This window comes from Balaenoptera borealis (genome assembly GCF_965194805.1).
Source record: "Balaenoptera borealis genome assembly, chromosome: 1".
NCBI lineage: Eukaryota > Metazoa > Chordata > Mammalia > Artiodactyla > Balaenopteridae > Balaenoptera > Balaenoptera borealis.
This window is the reverse complement of record NC_138860.1, coordinates 147,856,477-147,880,487: the sequence shown is the minus strand read 5'-3', so window position 1 is coordinate 147,880,487 and position 24,011 is coordinate 147,856,477. Positions and strand designations below refer to the sequence as shown.

Below are 24,011 nucleotides of genomic sequence, written 5' to 3'. Positions count from 1 at the left end.
GTCTGATCACATCGCTCCTTCTCCAACGCTACCATCACTTCTCCCTTGAACCATGGCAATGGACTGCTAATTTGTTTGCATATGTTCACTGTCGTCTCTTCTCCAATTCATTCTCCACAGGGCAGCCACAGCCATCTTTTCCAAATACAGCATGACCTGCGTCTTTCCTCTGCTTAAAATCATTCAGCGGCTGCCTGCTGCCCCGAGCAAAATCCTTAACAAGGCCTAAGGCCCTGAATGACCCAGCTCCATCCTCCCACGTCTCAGCCCAGCTCTTTTCACTCTACCCCCTGCTCTGACACACTGTCTTTCTTTTGTGCTGCCTACTTTTGTGCTTCTGTTTCAGGACCAGTGGAGTGCTCATCCTTCTCCCTAGAATTCTCCCTCCCCTCTTTTCACCAAATGAACTTAATTGATTTTCAATCTCATTTCAAACACTACCTTCTCAGGGAGTTTTTCTTGAATTCTAGACTAGATAAGACCTCTCCGTTATATGCAGTCATAACAGCTTATGCTTATAATAAGTTTGTAATTATATGCTTGCCTGATTATTTGATTCATACCTGTCTTTCCCTCTATACCGTAATACTCGTGATATCCGAGTCCATTTTTGCTTTCTCACTATGGGAACCCTAGTGCTTAGGGTAGTGTCAGGCACATGGTAGGTACTCAGTAAATATGTTTTGGAAGAAAGGAGACTTTGTAACCTGGAAGGGCTCAGGGGGAAAGTGACCGAGGGCAGGTGGGTTATGACATTTGGAATGACTCGGAAAAGACGTAGACAATTAGATGGGTGGGCCATGACAGTGGTGACCTCTGGGCAGGAAAGAACGGAAAGGGCCTGTCAGGGACAGAGGGCATGTCCACAGGTGCCCTCTGAGCCTCTGTAAGGCTGCGCCTTGAGGGAGCAAGTGCCCAGACTCTGCCAGGAGACTTGCTTTTGAGGCCTGGATTTGATGCTAACTAGCTGTGTGTTTTTCCCTCTCATTCTTAATTTCACCTGTAAAATAACAGAGTTGGATTACTATAGCAGTCAGGGCTCTTAGCTGCAAAGAACAAATATTGCCCCTGGGCAATTTCAACAGAAAATGAACTGATTGAAGGGCTGTTGGCCAGCTCACAGGATTCCTAGCAAGCTTGAAGAACCAGACGGAGAGAACTGGTAAGACCAGGGAAGACTGAACGGGCAGAACCGAGGCCAGCATCTCAGTGAGGGGCCAGACTCCCTCGAAGCCAGCACAGCTACCCACCGGGCCATTGAACGCTGAGCGACACAGCTTGTGCCCCTGCCGGGAGTGGGCAAGGGACACCCCTGTTGGCACCACTGTCTGTGCTGCCCTTGGGAGCTGGATGTTGCTGCCTTTGCTGTTACTCTCGGAAAGAATGCTCTGCTTTCTTTCCTTTGTGTCATTAGTTTCTGACTCAAAAACCTGAGCAGGTGCATCTGACATCCTGAGCTTGGTGTGCGGGGGCAGGTGTGGGGATGGAGGCGGGGGACGACTATGGCAGACTGGAAAACAGCTTCCTAGAGAGGGAGGCAGGCTCTGTTGGCCATCAACCCTCCTGAAATGGAGAGTTCCCCAGGGGAGGAATCAGAGGGTTCAGATCCCGGGCAGCCAATCAAATCGAATGCCCGGTACTAGGCAGTCTCGACGGTCCCTTCAATGCTAACAATGCATGCATCCACCAGCAAAATGAGAATGGATCCAGTCATCACCTCACACCCCTTTCCATTAACCTCAGCAGCATAGAAAAGCTACGACATCATCGTTTTGCCTCAGAAGACTTTGTTCGGTATTACAACTCCTTACTTCTAGGTACTTGGGAGACTACTCTGCGTGTCCTTGTCTTACGTGTTTATTTGAGCCACTGAAGCCAGCCTGTGTTTCCTGGCTCCACAGCCCTAAAAATAGGGCATTTTTGAGTAGCCTAATAACCTGTTCAGAGTGCAGCAGGGCCTGTGCTGGTTTGTATTTTTAGCAGATGCTCTTTCTATTGGAGGATCTATTTTTAAACTAGCCAAATGTCAGTTCTCTCTCAACTGTCGATTTTCATTCTCAAAGACATGCTGGTTTGTTTGTTTGTTTTCTCCTGGTAGAATTTACTCCTCTACCATATAAAAGGCACATTTCAGTCATTAGTGGTTCTTTTTGGACAGAAGTAACATTTTCTTGCCCATACTCTGCAATATCTTTTTTTTTTTTTTTAACTTGACTGAGAACTAGGAGAATCAATGAAAAGGGAATTCTGGAAGGAAAGGGTCCAGGATCTTGGAGTTGATTTATGGCACCTTCTTTTAATGCAGTTTCCACCATATCTGCTTCCTTAGGCAAGTAGCTTGCATTTAAAGTAGCCGAGCTGTGGGAACGAGGCAAGCTTTATAAAATCATTCAGTGTGAATAGCTGATTCCGGCTTAATTTGCTACCATTCCAAGGTAACACAGAGGTGTGAATGTAAAGTAACATGACTGATGCTTTAAAAACCACCAGAGATCTTTTTTTTTTATTTTATTTTATTTTTATTTATTTATTTTATTTTTATTTATGACTGTGTTGGGTCTTCGTTTCTGTGTGAGGGCTTTCTCTAGTTGCGGCAAGTGGGGGCCACTCTTCATCGCGGTGTACGGGCCTCTCATCATCACGGCCTCTGTTGTTGCGGAGCACAGGCACCAGACGCGCAGGCTCAGTAATTGTGGCTCACGGGCCTAGTTGCTCCACGGCATGTGGGTTACTCCCAGACCAGGGCTTGAACCCGGGTCCCCTGCACTGGCAGGCAGACTCTCAACCACTGAGCCACCAGGGAAGCCCACCACTAGAGATCTTGCACATCCAAATGAATGTGGAACTCCTCAAAGAGCCCCCTTTGGAAGGCATTGTACTTGGTCTGACAATGTCTTTTTGCTCAAAGTGTTTTTGGAGTACCTTTTTCAGAACTACCTTCCCAGGCGTGGATCAGGCTCTGGAATGTCCTCAGTGATCAAAGCCGTATGTGCTTGGGGAACGTGGGGCATTCGCTCAGAAGAAGATGCTGTCCCATTCTGGTGGTGTGTGTGTGTGGTGGGGGGGCAGCGTAAGTGTGGTCAGAGTGGAGCAGGTGTGAAATTTGGAGTGAGATGTTTCGGGTTCAGTTCCTCTCTCTTCCAGTTACAAACTTGGTCAAGCTGCTCAACGTCTTAGAGCACCAAATTCCTTGTGTGCAAAATGAAAGAAATCCCACCTTCCTTGTGGGGTTGTTGTGAAGATTAAATGTATTAATGTGTGTAGAGTTCTGGTACCTGGTAAACATTCAAAAAGTGTTAATACCCTTCTTGACTACATAGTTCTTCTAACACACTTTGTCTCCAGCCAAGTGAAGCTGCTTTGCTCTTCCGCTTTCAAGCCCTCCGTGTCTTTACGTGGGATCTTTATGTGGGATCTTCCCGGACCAGGGATCAAACCCGTGTCCTCTGCATTGGCAGGCGGATTCTTAACCACTGCACCACCAGGGAAGTCCTGAGATGTGCTTTTAAAGACAGCAATTCTCCTTGAGCACTATCCAAGGAAACAGTGTTTACCTGCACTGGCAGGCAGATTCTTAACCACTGCACCACCAGGGAAGCCCCAAGGTCTCACAACTCTTATGTAAGTGCTAGAGCCAGGCTTTGGGCGCAGGCCATCAGACACTAGTGTCAACACTCTACAATGTCTGCACTACACTAGGCTACATTATACCCACATGTATAAATGCCTCTTCCACCTTCTACATGAAGTTTTCCATATCCCTCATTTAGAAACACCCTCTTCTGCCTTTGAATCACATATACTCCATTTACAAAGCTTTTCTTATGAAGCATTAACTTTCCACATGGTATGATGATCATTTTGGTGATTAGTCTTACTGCCCTGCAAAACTGAGTGCTCAGTAAGTGTTATTTTTTCCACAGTCTCTTCTTAGTATCTTGCATAATTTGTTGTAGGTGCTCAAGAGTGTTTGTTGAGTGAATCGTTTAAAAAAATGTAAATCTAATCACGTCTCTCTGCTTAAAATGTTCCATTTACTTTAGGGTGAAAATGAAAATGTTCGGTACAGCCAGAAGATCCTGAGGGCCTAGTCTGCCGCCTCATGCCTCACCTGGAACCATTCTTGCCCTGGCTCTCTGCTGTCCTGCTCACGGTGCCTTTCTGTTTACTCTTCACCCGCCCTCCTCCCTGAGGACCTTTTCACTTGCTTTTCCTTTATCTGGAAGGTTGGATTCTCTTTCCGGCCCTTGCCTTTGGCTTGGTCATGACTATTCTGATGACTCACCCTTGTTACCTTGCCTCTAGGTACGTTGGGGAAGCACCCCTCTGGCCTGCTTGGGAATGGGTGTGTTACATCCTGGCCCAGAATGTCCAGCCCTGTGACAGGGGACCGACCTGGTGGCCCTGGCTCTGTCCTCACTCTGCTGGTGGGAGTGCCAGGCTGGGTGATACTTGGGGATTAGGGCCTGACCTCTGCGGTGGCCTCTGGGGCAACAGAGGCTGCTTGTCCAGTCCAGCTTGCCCTGTCACTGAGGAAGAGAGCTCTGACTCCAGGCCAGAGATTGATCCTGGCAGTGGCATTTTCTGAAGGCAACTGTACCCTTCATCTCCCCTTGGTTCATACATTCTGACTGCCAGCAGGCCTGGCTCAGAGCCATCTTGGCAAAGAGGAATTTTTATAGCCTGATTGCTTTCATTTTGCTGTCTTCCCACATTCCTATCCTTGGGCAGAAATAGTCTCCAAATAGCTTTTGTACCAAGGGTGATATGAGGTGGGAAGCATGTAGGGGAGGAAAGAGATCACAGCAAGGACATCTAAGCTGGAAATAGGTTACTTCCTCATTTAATAATAATCTATTATTTTTATAATAATAGGTAACATTTATTAGATACTTACTAGGTCCCAGGTATTGTACTAGGGATTTGTCCATATATTAGCTCATTTAATTTTTAAAATTATAGCCCTTTAAGTGGGGCTCTATTATTATTCCCACTTTATAGATTAGAAAGTTGAGGGTGAAGGAAGTTAAGAAACTTGCCCAAGGTGAGTAATAGCAGAGGTGGGCTTAAAGCTGAAGATAGGGGAGTTGAAATTTTTGCCTTGAGGATGATAATATCAAATTACATTATGATTTCCAGTGTAGGGGTCTAGCAAAGAATGATCATCAAAACAGTAGACTCCAGAGAGATCCAAGCATGATCCAGAATATTCCCTGCATGTTGACACATTAATGATTACTTTATAGTTACTTATCCAGTTCACTGGGAAGCAGCCTGATGTGACAGAGAGAACATGAGCTTTGGAGTCATGTAGACTCCAAAGCAAAGAATGATCATCAAAACAGTGGATTCTAGAGAGATCCAAGCATGATCCAGAATATTCCCTGCATGTTGACACGTTAATGATTACTTAATAGTTACTTATCCAGTTCACTGGGAAGCAGCCTGATGTGACAGAGAGAACATGAGCTTTGGAGTCATGTAGACTCCAAAGCAAAGAATGATCATCAAAACAGTGGATTCTAGAGAGATCCAAGCATGATCCAGAATATTCCCTGCATGTTGACACGTTAATGATCACTTTATAGTTACTTATCCAGTTCACTGGGAAGCAGCCTGATGTGACAGAGAGAACATGGAGTCATGTTGGAGTCACGTAGACCTGGGTGTGAAACCAACTGCAGCCTCTTCTATCTGTACTGCCTCATACAGTTTATATAACCTCATTGTGACTCAGTTTTCTCATCTTTAAAAATGGTCGTTGTGATTCATAACCCATAGGGCTGTGAAGATTAAGTCAGAAAACACAATACAGCTTTTTGTGCTATGCCTGGCATGTAGATAGTGACCAATAAATGGTAGCTATTAACATGGCATGGATGTGAAGGGAAGCCACAGGTGATATTATTACTAGCCTCCCCTCCATAGTTCATTATTAGCTGATAAATTCCACTGTTGACATTTGAATTAAGATGTGCTGTCTCTGGGAGGCCCAGTGGCAAAGAAAATACCTTAGGGGATTCCCTGGCAGTCTGGTGGTTATGACTCCGCACTCCCAATACAGGGGGCATGGGTTCGATCCCTGGTTGGGGAACTAAGATCCCACATGCCGCATGGTGCAGCCTTAAAAAACAAAACAAAACAAAACAAAACAATCAGAAAAAACCTTAAAGAGAAAACATTAAACCACGATCAATCTCAATTATTAAGTCTTAATTAATAATTAAGCTATTTATTGTACAAGCTGGAAAGTAAACTTGCAAAAAAAAAGCCTTAAATTAGTAATACAACAGCTGCCTCCATTTAATTAGGGTATATTATATGTTTGATGTCTTTTATTTTATTGTTAATCCTTGTGACTACCCTGTGGGGATAGTATTATTACCATTCTATCTATGACGCTTAGGAAGAGATTAAGCAACATGTCTGAAGCCACCTGAGAGTAAGTGACGAGGAAAGGATTCAAATAGAGGCCTAACTCCAATGGCCATATTTTCCCTGATATGCCTTGCTACTCTTGGGACTGGCAGTCCCACTTCTGAGAAAATGTCCTAAGTAAAAAATTTTAAAAAGAAAAGAAGGTCAGTTGTTAAAACAAAACAAAAGCCCCCAAATCTTTATAGCTCATACTCATCACATAGCCCTATGGCCCCAGATTGGACAGTAAAGTGGCCAGCTGCCACACATTAACATAACAGAACAAACTTCAAAAGACCAATACATGAATCATGTCAGCGGAGAACATCTGAAACTATATTTAGTAAAAAGGACAGAATGCAAAATAGTACCACAAAGAGTATACACACACTTCTCAAAGCTAGAGAAAATTGGTATCTGTATTCCAATAGGGAAGAGAAATATTCAGAGTTATGCAAATGATTAGCATACGAAGCCTCTGTTGTATTTTGGGGTAGAGTAGTTTATAGCATTCAATTAAAAAAAAAGAAAGAGGGCTTCCCTGGTGGCACAGTGGTTGAGAATCTGCCTGCCAGTGAAGGGCACACGGGTTCGAGCCCTGGTCTGGGAAGATCCCACATGCCACAGAGCAACTAGGCCCATGAGCCACAACTACTGAGCCTGCGCGTCTGGAGCCTGTGCTCCACAACAAAGAGAGGCCGCAACAGTGAGAGGCCCGCGCACCGTGATGAAGAGTGGCCCCCACTTGCCTCAACTAGAGAAAGCCCTCGCACAGAAACGAAGACCCAACACAGCCAAAAATAAATAAAATAAATAAATAAATTTAAAAAAAAAGAAAGCACGTTGAACAAGTTTAAAAAAAGGAGATAGATTTTTTAAAACTATCTAGTTTTAAGTTGTAAAACTAGCTTCTTGAAAACACTGAAACAAAAAGTGATGACTATCTTGAGAGGGATTTGTTTATTATCGTGTTTCCTCACCTGGAATGTTAGGACTCCTAGGGATAGTGATACAGGAGCTCCAAATTTGTGCTGTATTTCACAGAACATGATGGAAATTATGTATTTTAAAAGCAGGTTTAATCACGTTGGCAATAGTTAAGGATAGTTAAGTTTGGCTCTGTTATCAGCTCACCTGAATTTGAACCCCAGGCTTGTTACCTACTTGCTAAGTGATGCTGGGCAAACTAATCTCTTCTGTTTCCTTGTCTGTAAAACTGGGTTAATAATAATGCCTACCTCAATGGGTTACTGCCCCAGCACATGGTAAGTTATCTGTAAACATTAGCTGTTATTAAACTATAAAGCTTCTTTGCTCTAATCTGGAGTTATATCAATTCAGCACTAATTTTATTATCTCAAGCAAATCAGAAATCTCCATTGACCATTATACAGCATTTGATTGCCAAAATATGGGAAAATGGGTGAAATGTGAGTAAATGCAGTTTGGTCAATAAAATCTTTCAAAATATGGGTGAGAGGGGAGAGGGAGAGAAGAAGTGTCAGGGATCCTTGGTGATAAAATCTGAGGATGACTCTACAAGATGGATGCATTTGATAAGGGTGAGGGGAATGGGAGGCCTGAGCAGAGCACAGAGGTGGAAAGCCACAGCCTCCTCAGGCTTTCCCAGAGTCAGAGGGAGATGGTCAAGTTTTGTTGAGGCCTGACACGTCCTGAAGACAGATTGTTGTTCTCCTCTGCTCTCTGTGCCAAGGTCGAATTGTGACACCTGAACCCAAATCAGGACTTGCAGAGGTGAAGATGAAGGGGGTTGTGCAACCTGGGTACCAGCTGGGGCTCCCCATCACTGGGAAGTCTGTGTAACCTTGACCTGAAGCCAAATTCCATGGCCTGTGACATCACAAGACTTCTGCATGGTTTCTCTCTGGTTCTGATCGCTTCCTCCACTTGCTGCTTTGTGCTGCTCTAAATCAAAGCAGATGCAAAGTCCAGCCCTCCGACCAAGTTGCACAAACAATGCACAGACACTGATTCTTTCATGAACTTAGTAAAATGCTACTGACTATGGACAAGGGCAAGTATTCCAGGTCTGGGGCACATCCCAGACACAGCCTCTGCCTCCTCCCACTTTCCGTTCATTCCTCCGTTTTTCTGGTCTCTTTCCCTCTCCTCCTTCTGTCCTGCACATAAATTCCTCCCCTGTATCACATGGGAGAGACAAACCAACCCCAGCCCAAGCACTTACCACTGTATTTTGCCAACAAAGATAGTTTACCCATCTTAAGAGGAATTCTGGTCAAAATGTGTTCTCATTTACATTACGGTTATGAGTATTAGGTCAATAGAGCATTTGTGACTATCATTTTACACAAAAGGAGTGCTTATTAATAATATAGAATTATAAAAATAGGAAAATACTTATAAATAGTGGTCTATCAGTGGAGTTTTGACATATCAGGACCGCAATGGTGGTAAAGAGTTGGGACTAACAGTAAGGGTGAGGGGAGCTCTTGGGCTGCACCTCACAGGCCTGCAAGCCCTGGACCTGCCCAGCCTCAAGCTGAAGAAAGAGCCGGAGTCAGCGACAGAGACACCAGTTATTTAATAGATGGAGGATCTTACACCTCTGAAGCAAAAGAGTCCTGGCGCGACTCCCCACCAGATGGCAGGCAGGACAGGGCAGCAAGGGGAGAGGGAGGTTACCAGTTATAGGGGGAATTGACATCTCATTGGTTAGCAGGGAATCCAGCAGAGGGGCATGCACATCCCTCACTACCCCTTTGATGAGCTATCATAGATCTAAAGATTAGAATAATCACCAGCTGGGGCTGGGGGCAAGTATGTAGGCATTTACTGATTAGGCTCTTTGATGAAGAGAGAAGGTCAGTCATGTGAGTGGGGTGTAGGTGAGGCAGGAAGGGTACTTCCTACATGGGGAGGTATAGAGAGCAAGAGAACAGCCATCTTGGGTGGCCTGATCATACAGGCGCCATGGAGCCATTGAAGAATCCTAGTAGGAGATTTACGCCATTAGACTTATGTCTTTCAGGAAGGTCACTCTAGTCACCCTAGGTGAAATGACAGGAAGGAGGCAAAAGTGGATTCAAGGAAACCACAGGCAGAAGACAAGAAGCTCTAGGATAAGGCATGGTTGGTGGTAGTGGAATGGAGGGATGGACTCAGGAGGTTGAGCTTACAGAAGTAAGTGGCCAATGGATGTGGGACGTGGGGGTGAGGATCAAGAATTAGGGTAACCAACTTGTCCTGGTTTGCCTGGAACTTTACCGGTTTTTTTTTTTTTTTTTTAATTGGAGCATAGTTGATTTACAATGTTGTGCTAGTTTCAGGTGTACAGTAAAGTGAATCAGTTATATATATACATATATCCACTCTTTTTTAGATTCTTTTCCCATACAGGTCATTACAGAGTATTGAGTAGAGTTCTCTGTGCTATACAGTAGATCCTTATTATCTATTATATAATATATATAGTAGTGTGTATATGTCAATCCCAATCTCCCAATTCACCCCCCCCCCTTTCCCCACCCCTGGTAACTATAAGTTTGTTTTCTACATCTGTTACTCTATTTCTGTTTTGTAAATAAGTTCATTTGTACCATTTTTTTTAGATTCCATATAAAAGTGATATCATATAATATTTGTCTTTCTCTGTCTGACTTACTTCACTCAGTATGACAATCTCTAGGTCCATCCATGTTGCTGCAAATGACATCATTTCGTTCTTTCTTATGGCCGAGTAATATTCCATTGTATATATGTACCACATACTTTTAATCCATTCTTCTGTCAATGGACATTTAGGTTGCTTCCATGTGTTAGCTATTGTAAATAGTGCTGCAATGAACGTTGGGGTGCATGTATCTTTTCGAATTATGGTTTTCTCTGGATATATGCCCAGGAGTGGGATTGATGGATCATATGGCAGTGGAAGTTTACCAGTTTGTTTTTGTTTTTAAAAAAAAATATTTATTTTTTTGGCTGCATCAGGTCTTAGTTGAGGCACACGATCTTTGTTGCTGTGTACAGGATCTTTGCTGCGGCATGTGGGATCCTTAGTTGTGGCATGTGGGATCTAGTTCCCTGACCAGGGATTGAACCCAGGCCCCCTGCGTTGGGAGCATGGAGTCAGCCACTGGACCACCAGGGAAGTCCCAAAGTTTACCAGTTTTAAAACTGAAAGTCCTGGGGCTTCCCTGGTGGCACAGTGGTTGAGAATCTGCCTGCCAGTGCAGGGGACACGGGTTCGAGCCCTGGTCTGGGAAGATCCCACATGCCGCGGAGCAACTGGGCCCGTGAGCCACAATTATTGAGCCTGCGCGTCTGGAACCTGTGCTCCGCAACAAGAGAGGCCGCGATAGTGAGAGGCCCGCGCGCCGCGATGAAGAGTTGCCCCCACTTGCCGCAACTAGAGAAAGCCCTCGCACAGAAACGAAGCCCCAACACAGCCATAAATAAATAAATAAAATTAAAAAAACAAAAAAACCCAAAAAAAACCTGAAAGTCCTATGTCCTGGGAACCCCCTCAGTCCCAAGGAAATTGCGATGGTAGGTCATCTCCTAGGTGTATTACTTGGGAGAGTGGAGTTTGGCAGGGGCATCTACTGAGAGGAAGGATATAGAAAGAGGTAGTTAGTAGGTGATAAAGTGGGGCAGGAAGTGGTGGAGGTGGTGTCTGGTGATAATAGAATCTTGAATATCCTGTATTTGAGATGCCTGCGGGATATCCAAATCAAGGTAACAGTCTGGTGTTCAGATAAGAAGTTAAGACAGGCGATAAAAGCTTGATAATAACAAATCAACAACCACAACAACTGTGATTTAAAAAAAAACATTCTAAGTACTTTTCATTTTTTGCCTCCTTTGATCTTCACAGCAACCCTATGAGGTAGGAATTATTATTACCATTTTACAGTTGAGGAAACTGAGGCACACAGAGGATAAGGAACTTGTTCAAGGTCAAAAGTCAATAAGTTAGTAAGTGGAGGTGCTCAGGCAAACATCTCTGGCCCAAGGTGTTCTTTGAGACATATGTTACAGGAGCAAGACATCAGAAACACCCTAACTAGGAGGCAGATAGATAGGTAAACTAGGATACACTCATGAAACGGAATGAGTGTACTCCACTTGTTCCCTGCCCCCACCCCCAGAAAAAGAATGCCACCTTCCTCTCTTTCTCTGCCCCCAGCAGTGGCTCTGGCTTTGCTGGTCTTGTTCTTTTAGGCCCCTGTGATGTCAGAAGGACAAGCAAGTGAGAGGGAAGATGAGGGGGAGAGCTGAAGACATTGGCATGGAAGCAGCTGTAATGTATCAGGGTCGTGGATGAGAGAAAAAGCAAACTTTGTAAAGACATATTCTTATTGCATGAGTCCCCTTCATGGTATTTAAAAATACAAAGGGCTTGAGTTTTTTAGAAATCACCTTCTGGTGTCTGAGCTCAGTTTCTGTGACGGTGGCCAAATGAACGGTGCAACATGGTTGGGGTAATGGTTTTACCATTATTTGCCACAGTTTTGTCACCACCTCAGGGGGTGACAGAAACAAGGCAGGGGGTTCCTAGAAACCACCTGAACAGGAAGGGCACAGGGCTTGACCAGGTACTGAGAGCTTCCCATGTGCAGGTGCTAGAACACCTTTCAAACAGGGATAAACCACAGCCCTGGGCTGCCTGGAGCTTCCAGCTTCCTGGAGGAGAAGGATACCGAAATAAATTTTCCTTTAATGCAGTAAGTGGATTGGTGGTGATCCACACAGCAGTCTGCTCAGGCAGGGAGGAACCCCACTTCGTTTGGTCGTGGAGGGACTTAGGCTGTCAAACAAGGCTTCCTGGACCAAGTCAAGAGGGAAGGGAGAAGGCAGGAGGGGGATGATGTTCCAGAAGAAGGGACCTGTATGGGCAAAGACAGTAAGGCAAGAAAGAGCCTAGTGTGCACAGGGAACTACCAGCAAGTCAGTGTGACAAGAAGAACAAGTCTGAGGTGGGAGTGCTGCAGGAAGGGGGACCCCTTCCAGGACCCGAGAGTGCGCTCTTGTCTAACACTTGGAAATGAATTGTCTGAGGAGACACACGTACTGACAAAGCAAAAGACTTTATTGGGAAGGGGAGTCCAGGCAGAGAGCAGCAGGGTAAGGGAACCCAGGAGAACTGCTCTGCCACGTGGCATGCAGTCTCAGGTTTTATGGTAATGAGGTTATTTTCCGGGTTGTCTCTGACCCATCGTCTTGCTTGGCCGATATTTGGTCTGACTCAGGGTCCTTCCTGATGGTGTGTGCATCTCTTAGTCAAGATGGATTCCAGCACGAAGGATTCGGGGAGGTTGGCAGGACATATCATGTCTGCCCTCCTCCTTTTGGCCCCTCCCGAATTCTCCCAGTTAGTTTTCCGTGGCAGCACCGATTCTTTATCGGGACCTCGTGTTGTGAGACAACTCAGGCAAGCGATTATCATCGTGCGTGGCGAAGATGGGCAGTTTCCGTCAATGGTTCCCTAACAGCAGCAGGAGCTGATGGGGCTGGAGTGCAGATGTAAATTTTCTTGCAGCAGGAGAGAAAGCTCTGGGGGGTGCATTCATTGGCACCTCTCTTTTCTCAAGCAGTTTTTCAGAGTGTGTGTTAGGGGGTGGGCAATGATGGGAATGAGGGGGAGAGCCAACTACAAATTAGCAAAAGGTTGTCAAAGTCTGGGTCAGCTGAGGGGGGAGGCTGTGAACCAGTCGGCCTGTGCCATTTTCTCCAGCAGCACTTGGGGTGTGGGATGTAGGAACCAAGAAGACGGATTGAGGCAGGTGAAGCAGGGCTGCAAAGTTGGTGAGGAGGTAGAGGGGAGTCTCTTTCAGGCCAAACAACCATGGGCTGAACTTGGGTAGCCAGGAAGGAACAGAATGGGGGTTGCTAGATTAGGAGATAATGGGGGAATCAAAGGCAAAGAAATTACGGTTCGGCCCATTTTTCCCCACCCCGTGCCAGAATGGCTTGCAGTGGCAGTACTATGGTGCTGCCTGGCCTTGAATAGGTAAGTTCACCTTTCTGGGCCTCAATTTCCCCATCTGTATGATTACACAACCACTATGGTATTCTCCAGCTCTGACTGTATGATTGTGCAAACCAGCATATTCCAGCCTCTTGGGCCCCCGGGTGAGACCCTTTCTGTACCTTCAGTACTGGAGGTGCAGAGTCAGTGTGCATCATTTCTGCTCAGAAGGAACTAACCCTGGGGAGGCGAATGAGATGTGAGATTTCAGTTCATCAGGGCTGGATGTGAAGCAATGGCCCAGAGTTCACATTCAGGTCACTTTGCCTCAGGGGTCTCAGTAAATATTAACCAACATACTGGATGACCTTGGTCAAGCTACTGAAATAATTCACCACTTGGTTTACTCAACCACCAAGGAAAAGCAAGTAGTTATATGCTCAGGGTGGCCACAAAGATGTGTGACTCAGAATCGCTGGGGAAACAAAGGTACAAACAGAAATATTTATTCCTGGAAAGGCTGCTGCCTTAGTTTGAGTTCCCTAGAAGCAGAGCCTGAGAGAGGGATTCTCGTTCAAGGGATTTACTGGGAGAATGCTCTCAGGAGAAGGGAGTGACAGAAATGGCATAGGGCAGAGGAGAAAAGTTAGGGAAGTGTGGTTTCCTCCAGAGCCTGGCTTCAGTCAGCTCCTACAGGGAAGCTCTAGAGCACAAATTGTGCTGCAGGCTTAGTCTCATCTAAGAGTAAGAGAGTGGGCCTTTTGTACCCAAATATCAATCAATTACTGTCTGAGGTCGGTGGACAGGTGGGGTGGAGGAGGGAGTTGTGTAACCTCCCTGGTGAGGTGCTCTTGTTTGGTCCAAGGCACTTCTGTTCAGAAGAGGGCAGCAGAATTTTGTCAGAAGTACTCACATTCACTGGGTAGGAAAAGGGCACCAATGGGATCCACTATAGCTACCCTAGAAATGATGTATCTTCAGATGTATCTTCAGGTCTGTGGAGGATGGACGATGACGTATTGGTAGTTAGTAAAGAAAAAAAGGTAGCACTATCATCCATGCAGAATTAAAAGACTTGAAGATCACATACATCAACTCATAAACATTACTCACATTCTAGTGACAAAGCAGTAGAACTACCTTCATTCCTTCTGCATGTATTTATTAAACATCACACTGCTGGCAAAGAATGAATATTCTTAGTATATAAAGAACTCCTACAAATCAATAAAAATGAAGACCCTGATAATTACATAGGTAGAGGATATTAATCAACAATCTACAGAGGGGGAAATATAAATAGCTAGCAGACATTTAAAAAAATCATTCAACCTTGCTGATAATCAAAGAAACACAAAGGAAAGGAATATGCAGATTTTAAATTACAAAGATTTAAAAATGAGAGCACACAAAGCTAGCAAGGAAAGGAGAGATGGGTGCTTTCTACTCAACTCACAGGAATGTAGATTAGCTCTTCTTAGAAAATAATTTTATGGTATGTTTCATGAGATTTAAAAATGTTTAAACTCTTTGATTTGTACTTCTACTCCTTAGACTCATCCTAAGGGAATAAGCCAAACGTTTCACTGTTATCATATAATGGAATAGAGAAATTGCAGTGTGCTAGGCATTGTGCTAAGTGCATTAATACGTATTGTTTTTTAAATCTATACAGTTGACTTAGTAGGTGGGTACTTTCATTAAGTCTCTTCTTGCAAGAGAGGAAACTGAGGCTTAAGGAAGTTAAGTAAAGGTCACTTATTGTGAAGAAGTGGAGAAGTTGGGATTATCTGACTCTAGTGTATGGGCCCTTAATAACTTTACATGGGCCCAAGAAGAGGGTGAAAAGCTAGTGTTTTTACAAAATGATTAAATCAGGTGTGGGATTAATTAAAGAAACCTCAGCTAAAATTGGAGTCAGGACAGACCTGTAGGGGAACTGTCACACACCCACCATGCATGTCAATTACTCTAAACAAGAAGAGACTTCTGCCTACATCTCTGATAAGAAGGTGTTGCCTACTCTACAATCCACCAGGAAGAAGAAAACGCTCTGTGAGAGTACAGCCCAGCCAATCAGAGACTGTAGCAGCCCAACCAATGAGAAACCTTCATACTGTGGACTCCCAGCTTCCTCCAATGGACTCTTTGGTTATTACAGCCCCTCCAAATTGCCCCCTTTCCCTATAAAAGCAAGTTCCCTTTCTTTGTTCTTTGGATTTGCCTGTGGTCCTCCTTCCGTAGTTCTCATATCTGGAATTGCAGTTCCATTGACTATTCCCAGGTAAACTCACTTTTGCTGTTAAATAACTGGCTATTATATTGTTAAAGTTGGCAGGGGCAAACTGTTCCTTGTTCCATTGATCAGAGAGCCTCAGCAGCATTTGGATTTCTAATTAAGTCAGACATTTAATTAGGGTTCCTGGGGCTATCACCTAGTCCTTTGAAATTTTTGTGATGAGTTTTACATAAAAATATAAAAGAGTCCTAGGCTCCTCTGTGCAAAATGGTGAAGTCAGCTACTGAGTTTGGCACCTTTTGGGGTTGAGGTGGTAGTGAACTGATGGCTTCATAACAACCGGTTACGAACAATCAATTGTATAAACTTGTTTACTTGTCTATCTCTCCTCCAAAACTGTGAGCTCTGTAATAACAGGGATTATGTCTGTCTCATTCATTGAAATAACCTTAGAAGGTGCGATTGGATTATGGGCAGGCATCCAGCAGTGTCTGCCAAGCTCTCCTGTGCCTACAGGAAGACATGTCACAACAATGGTCATTACAGTGGCATTGTTGGTATTTGTAAAAAAATTGGCAGGACATCTGGGTTGTTTCTAGTTTTTGACTATTTCAAATAAAGCCGCTATACACATTTGTGTACAGGTTTTTACATGAACATAAGTTTTCATGTTTCTGGAATAAATGCCCAGGAATGCTATTGCTGGTTTGCATGGTAGTTGCATATTTAATTTTTAAAGATATGGTCAGTCTGTTTCCCAGAATTGTGTACTATTTTACATCTGACTAACAATGCGTGAGTGATCCAGTTTCTCTGAATCCTTACCAGCATTTGGTGTTGTCACCCTTTTATTTTAGCCATTTGGATAGATTTGTATCGCTATCTCACTGTGGTTTTAATTTGCATCTCCCTAATAGTTAACAATGTTAAACATCTTTTCATATGCTTATTTACCATCTGTATATCCTCTTCAGTGAAATGTCTCTACATATCTCTTTGCCACTTTCTAATTGGGTTGTTTGTTTTTTATTTTAACTGTTGAATTTTGAGCGAGATTTATATATTCTACCCTTTGTCAGATATGTGGTTTGCAAATATTTTCTCCGAGTCTGTAGTTTGTCTTTTCATCCTCTGTATAGAGTCTTTCCTGGAGCAAAAGTTTTTAATGTTGACAAAGTACATTTTATACATTTTTCCTTTTATAGATCTTGAAGATTTTCTCCTACGTTTCCCCCCCAAGTTTTGTAGCTTTACATTTTACATTAAAGTCTATTATCCATCTTGAGTTGATTTTTTGTATAAGGTGTGAGATTTGGGTCAAGTTTCATTATTTCCCCCTTCTTTGGATGGTCAATTACTCCAGCACCATTTGTTGAAAAGCCTCTTTTTCCTCCATTGGATGGCTTCTGCATTTGGGTGTATTTGTGTGGGTCTGTTTCTGGGTTCTCTATTCTGTCCCATTGATCTATGTGTCTTTTCCTCTGCCAGTAGCACACAGACTTGATTACTGTAACTATAGAATAAGTCCCGAAAGCAGGGAGTCTGATTCCTCCCATATTATAATTCTTTTCCAAAAATTGTCTTAGCTATTTTAGTTCCTCTGCCTTTCCATATAAATTAAAAAATATATATTTACTTATTTTTATTTATTTATTTATTTAATTACTTCGGCTGCTCCGGGTCTTAGTTGCAGCATGTGAGATCTTTTAGTTGCGGCATGCGGACTTCTCAGTTGCAGCATGCATGAGGGATCTAGTTCCCTGACCAGGGATTGAACCTGGGCCTCCTGCATTGGGCGTGCGGAGTCTTACCCACTGGACCACCAGGGAAGTCCCCCATATAAATTTTAGTATAAGCTTCTCTATATCTGTACAAAGTCTTGCTGGAATTTAGATAAGAATGACGTTAAATCTACAGATGGATCTGAAGAACTGACATATTTACCATATTGAGTCTTTCAATCCATGAATGCTGTATGTCTCCCATTTACCTCTTTGATTTCTTTCACCATCATTTTATAATTTTCAGCCTATAAGTCTTGTACATGTTTTGTTAGATTTACACCTAAGGATTTCATTTTTTCTGAGTGATTGTAAATGGTATTTTAATTTTAATTTGTTAGTTATAGAAATACAATTGATTTTTGTATGTTCATGTTATATCTTATGACCTTTCTAAACTCACTTATTAGTTCTAGGAGTTAATTTTTTTTTTTTTTTTGTGGGTTTCTTGGCATTTTCTACATAGACAATTATGTCATCTGTGAGTAGGAACAGTTTTCCTTTTCTATCTATATGCATTTTATTATTTTTTTTTCTTGCCTTATTTCTCTGGCTAAAACTTCCAGCATGATGTTGAATAAGAGTGGCAAGAGGGTTAATCCTTGCCTTCATTCTTATCTTAGGCAGAAAGCATTCAGTCTTTCACCATTAAGTATAATGTTAGCTGTAGGTTTTTTGTAGATGCTCTTTATCAAGTTGAGAAGTTCCCCTCTCTAGTTTTCTGAGAGTTTTTTTTTTTTAAATCATGAATAAGTGTTGAAGTTCACCATAAGATTTTTTTTACAATTGATATGATCGTGTAATTTTTCATCTTTAGCCTGGTAACACAGTAGATTTTTAAATACTGAGCCAGCCTTGCATCCCTGGAATAAATCTTACTTGGTCATGGTATATAATTCTTTTTATGTGTTTCCAAATTCTAGTTGCTAATAGTTTAAGAATTTTTGCATCTATATTCATGAGGAATATTGGTCTGTGGGTTTTTTTTTCTTTTATATTGTTTTCATCAGGTTTTGATATCAGGGTGATATTAGCTTTATAAAGTGGACTGAGAGATATTCTATTCTCTTCTATTTTCTGGTAGAGATTTTATAGAACTAGTGCTAATTCTTATTTAAACATTTGGTAGAATTGTACAGTGAAAACATATGGGCCTGGATATTTGCTTTCGGAGAGTTTAAATGAATTCAATTCCATTCATAGAGAAAATTATGGAGACAGTACAAAGATTGGTGATTGTCAGGGGTTCAAGGGGGAGTAAATGAGGGATGAATAGGTGGCACACAGAAGGATTTTTAGGGCAGTGAAACTATTCTGTATGGTACTATAATGGTGGATACACATCATTATACAGTTGTCAAAACTCATAGAATGTACAGCATGAAAAGCGAACTCTGATGTGAACTGTGGGCTTTGGGTGATAATGATGTATCAGCGTAGGTTCATCATTTGTAGCAAATGTACTACTCAGGTTGGGGATGTTGTCATGGGGTGAGAGGTGGGGTTGGCTACCTGTGTGTGGGGGGCAGGGGTACGTGAGAACTCTGTACTTGCTGCTCAGGTTTGCTATAAACTTAAAACTGCTCTAGAAAATAATCTATTAATTAAAAAAAAAACCAAAAACCAACTCTGAGCCTGTGTGGTTGCAAAATGGGTGCTCTTACACCATTGTCCCCATCCCTAGCGTTCAGCTCGTGACTCACATCGTGCCTGTATTGGGCTGCCCTTGTGTAGACACCTCCGGACTTCATTCTGTGAGCAGCTGGCCAGCTGTTGTGCCTAAGTCTGAGGCTGCCCTGGACTTGACTCCAGTTTGATCTGCTGTTCTGCTACCTCCTTCTTCCCTGTGGCTTGGTAGGTCTGGAACCTCGGAACTAGACAGACTTGAGTGGCAGCCTGCCTAAGCCTCTTTCTCCTCATCTGTATAAAAGGGGATACTACAAGATTATGATGCAAGGTACCCAGGGCGCTGCCTGGCACAAGGGGTAATTTCTTCCGTTTCCTTTCTCCTCTCTCGGTGGTGTGGCTTAGGGTGGCCCACTCTGGAAAGGCAGCCCTTTCAGAGTAAGAAGTAAGGAGACCGGTGAGGGAAGGAGAACGGAGAGGGACGAGCCCCAGGAACCTGCACACAGTGGCCAGGCCAGCTAGTCAGTGCCCTTTCCCACGATGGACGCACATCTCCAGATACGTTTGTTTCCTGGGTCCCCTTGAGGGTGGGGGTGGGAGCAGGGAGCACATGGGGTGACGGGGGCAGGATGTTGTTTTTCAGCTGACAAGAGCTACTCCGTTTCCGATTCTCACAGGCGACCTGAATGCCCATCACATCGGGCAGGGAGAGCTGCCCAGATCTGACACTAACCCCTTGTCGAAGTGGCTGGCAGGCCCCCGGGGCCAGGGGACGCCTGCAGGCCAGCGGAGCCTGAATGAATTTGGAGCCTGTGAATGAGGTGGGGTTGGCATCCCTTGAGACAAACTCCCTCTTTGTTCCTGAGCTGTACCTCCTAGACACGGGCAGTGCCAGCTTTCTTCACTCCATCCTGCCCACATTCTCTGGCCCAACTCAGCTGTGCAGAGAGGCACAGAGGCTCCCATGTTTTAAGCCCTAAAAAGAATCAGTTAATTTGTGTCTCGGAGACCCACAAGCAGCCTGCAGCCTGCACGACTGGGGTCGTAGAAATGAGTGTTGACAAGGCAGCAGTTTTCAAACATTTTTTTGACTGTAGCCTTTAGTGAGAAATAAATTTTGCATCATGACCTTGTCACACACACAGACACCTTCATGTACACCCTCACGCATAATTTAAACATTTAAAAAAGGAAGTAAAATAGACTAGACAGTATCAGAGTGCAATGAAGATAGATACTGTTTTGGTGAAACTCTCTTTTCTGTGTCACTGAAAGGAAAGGTGTATTCATTTCAATACACGTTGGGTGTGTGTGTGTCTTGGGTCATGATATAAATCGTCTTTCTGACTGTGAATTGTGGTTAAAAAAAGATTGAGAAACACTTTTCTGGATCACCGTTTCCCCAACTATATATTAAATCGTCAGCTTGGAGAGGGACGAAACGTGTGCTTTTTAAAGGCCCTGAAAATTCCTGCAGTAAAGACATCTGTGGAACTTTGCTAATCCAGTGTGTTGCTTTGGATCGCTCCTTTCCTCCAAATCCTTATACTATCTCATGGAACTAATATTTCATAGCACACAGACTTAGAAGTAATCTGAAAAGTCCCCTAGAATTTCCTCAAGGGTTTCAGCAGCAGGGTGAGGGGAGGCTTCTTCAACAAGAACGCAGCTCCTAAATCTGTTACATTGCTGGTTGCCTTGTAAGATTGTGTCTGAAAAATTTCTCCTGCTAAAAATGTTTGAAAACTGCAAGTCTAGTTCAACTTGCTGGTGTTTTGATTAGAGAAACTGAGGCCCAAAGAAGGGAAGGGACTGGCCCAAGGTCACCCAGTGAAGTCATGTTAGAGCTGGGACTCAGTTTTGCTGAGTTCTTAACGGTAACCCTCTGACCCCACCTCCAGGGTCAGATAAACACCCTGGTGCTGGGGGCCTAGACGGGGCATCAGAGGGCCAGCCTGGCCTTATCCCTTGTCCCCTGCTCTATTGATGACCTTTTGAGAATGGTTTGACTACTCTGTATTTGAGCTTTCTCATCTGTAAGATGGTAAATAAGGATACTACCTTAAAAGAGTAGTATGAGGTAATAAATGACACTTATTTGAAAAGGCAGATATTTTATAATAAATATAAGGAGCTTATTTCTTTTTTCTAAGCCTCAGAAGCGAGGTTCCATAGTTCCAACCAAGACGTTACCAACCCTACTGTATTGTAACTTAATGAATTTTTTTTTTTTTTGGCTGAGCCTCATGGCTTGCGGGATCTCAGTTCCCCAACCAGGGATCGAACCTGTGCCCCCTGCAGTGGAAACTCGGCGTCCTAACCTCTGGACTACCAGGGAAGTCCCTGAAAATTTTTTTCTGTTGTCCAAGTCTAAGAAAAGTTGCTCATTGCTATATTTTAAAAAAGTAAAAGTGTTTAGGAATTCCTCTTTTGTCCAACTAAAACTCTATTCTTGTTTTCCCAGAAGTGACTTTGCTTAGATTGTATTCCAACCAGCAAAGAATATCTGTTCCACATCCACAGAGGTTTAAACTAAAATTGTTTTGCATCCAACAGTGTCTGAATATAGTACTGCTCATGAAGCTTCTGTTGAAGGGCCAGGCTTGAATGGTGTGTGATTGCTTGTACCTCTAAATCCTGTCATCCCCTGCCACCCTGCTCCTCGTCTCCGGAACCTGACATCCAGGGACTCTGTCAGTAGCTTCCTTGGTTGAGTTTGGCTGAATGAGAAGCCCTGGCAGGAGCTCAGAGGGTGGAGGACAGTGGGTCGGGGGATTTATCCCCTTGGTTGCTTCCCTCTACTGAGAGAGTCCTTCCGACCCAGCCTGCTTTAGCTCTGGGTCTAATAACCACTTCCTTGTCTGGCTTTGGCCTGCAGGTAAATGTCTGTCCACTGTTCCTTGTGGTTTCTTCACACCCTGATTGTAACTTTTGTAGTTTCTTTATCAGCTTTCCCTAAGTTACCCAGTTTGAACGAGACATCTGTTTTCTGCTGGGACCTTGACTTATATACTGTTTCATACACATTTTCTCATAAAGACAGCATATTTTCTTGCCCTTTTACCATTTGGTGTTCTGACACCTGTTAAAGTACAGAAGACTCACATTTTCCTTTCTTTTGCATTCCTTGTGTTGAGAGGCAGTGATGAATAGGACCTCACCCTGGGATGATTTGAAAACCACTGGTGCCTGAAACCCACCTGGAGGTTTGGGTTACTGGGTCTGGGTGGGACCCCGAATTATATTACCAGGAACTCTACATGGGAGCCACTGATGTAGGGAAGGAGGTCTAGCACTACAATTTGTTTCTGCGAGACCACAGCTGAGGCCTCTGCCCTGAGCTTCAGTGCCCCACCTGAAGTGTGTGTGTTTGTGTGCGTGTGTGTGTGTGTGTTTGGGCGTGCGTGTGTGTTTGTGCATGTGTGTTTGCGTGTGTTTTTGTGTGTGCGTGTTTGTGCATGTGTGTTTGCGTGTGTGTTTGTGTGTGCGTGTTTGTGTGTGTGTGTGTGTGTGTGTGTGCGTGTGTATGTGTGTGTTGGTCCTTGACTCTGACTGGATCTTCTATAACGGTCCCTAATGCTGATATCAGGAGAACTTTTGTTCTGACCACATGCACCACTGCCCTCTTGTGGACAGTGGCACAGCTGTGACGGTGGCCGAAGTGTCACTTCACGGTCCCTGTCACCTACTGTCAGGACTGAATGGGGCTTCAAGAGGCGGTTTAATTAAGAATAGGAAAGGCTGCACTTAACCACTCTCAAGCGGCCAGCCGTCTCCTTTTCTCTAACCGCCTTCAGTAAGGGCCTCCTCCTCGTTCCTGTGCATTCTTATTTCAGGGGCTTGTTCATTTGTTTAAAATTAGCTCTCCATGAGAAGGGCATGGGGTGAATGAATTGCTTTGCAGAATAACCATGATTAAAAATAAGGCAGAACATTTAGGAGAAAACCCTCAAAGACCACAAATTAGCCCCTGGGAGACAGAGCCAGAGAGCAGAGTAGCCGAGCCCCGGGGACGAGGAAGCGAAGTTTCTGCATCCAGCTGCGCTGCTGAGAATGCCCCACTCACCTTCCTCCCAGACGCCCCCTACGCCCCGCCTAACGTACCTCCTCCTGGAGATCCCTTCCTCTGGCTTCAGCCTCCTCTTGCCCGCATCTTCGGAGCCTTCTCTCAGCCCCTCCTCTGAGCATCCTTCTGCCTCTGATTTCCAGCCTCCACACCTGCTGCTCTGTCCCCTTTCATGCAACGTGCTTTCAGCGGCCCTTTCACAGAAACGATGGTAGCAATTAGATAGCTGTTTTTCATCAAATTTATGTGCTATATGGTGCATTAATTATTAGTATATTTTACATTACATTACTATTATTTTTAGGGATGATATATGATGAAGAGTATTGTGCATTAATCATCAGTGTATTTTTTTTTTTATATACTTTGCCATTTCAGTGACTCAGGGGTATCGTGATGATGGTCTTTTTTTTTTTTTAATAGACAATCAGATGTTTTTATTTATGTATTTATTTTTGGCTGTGTTGGGTCTTCGTTTCTGTGCGAGGGCTTTCTCTAGTTGTGGCAAGCGGGGGCCACTCTTCATCGCGGTACGCAGGCCTCTCACTGTCGTGGCCTCTCTTGTTGCGGAGCACAGGCTCCAGACGCGCAGGCTCAGCAGTTGTGGCTCAGGGGCCGGCCCAGTTGTTCCGCGGCATGTGGGATCCTCCTAGACCAGGGCTTGAACCCGTGTCCCCTGCATTAGCAGGCAGATTCTCAACCACTGCACCACCAGGGAAGCCCTCATCAGTGCATTTTATTTTTAAATTGAAGTATAGTTGATTTACAATATTAATTTCAGGTGTACATCATAGTGATTCAGTATCTTTACAGATTATACTGCATTAAAAATTATTACAAGATAATGGCTATAATCCCCTGTGCTATACAATATATCCTTGTTGCTTATTTATTTTATACGTAGTAGTTTGTATCTCTTAATCCCATACCCCT

The 24,011-nt window shown here is 43.9% G+C and overlaps 1 protein-coding gene across 1 annotated transcript in view; it reads left to right on the top strand.

The window, feature by feature from the left end:
- The window catches only part of LOC309613154 (uncharacterized protein), a gene marked incomplete at its 5' end in the record, with an annotated part of 177,196 nt that overhangs the window by 26,445 nt on the left and 126,740 nt on the right, over window positions 1-24,011 (top strand). The window contains one exon of the mRNA XM_082359710.1: window positions 4,044-7,949. Coding sequence (XP_082215836.1) covers window positions 4,044-4,083 — 40 coding nt within the window. The 3' untranslated portion in view covers window positions 4,084-7,949. Of the gene's footprint in view, window positions 1-4,043 lie in introns of the transcript that reaches the window.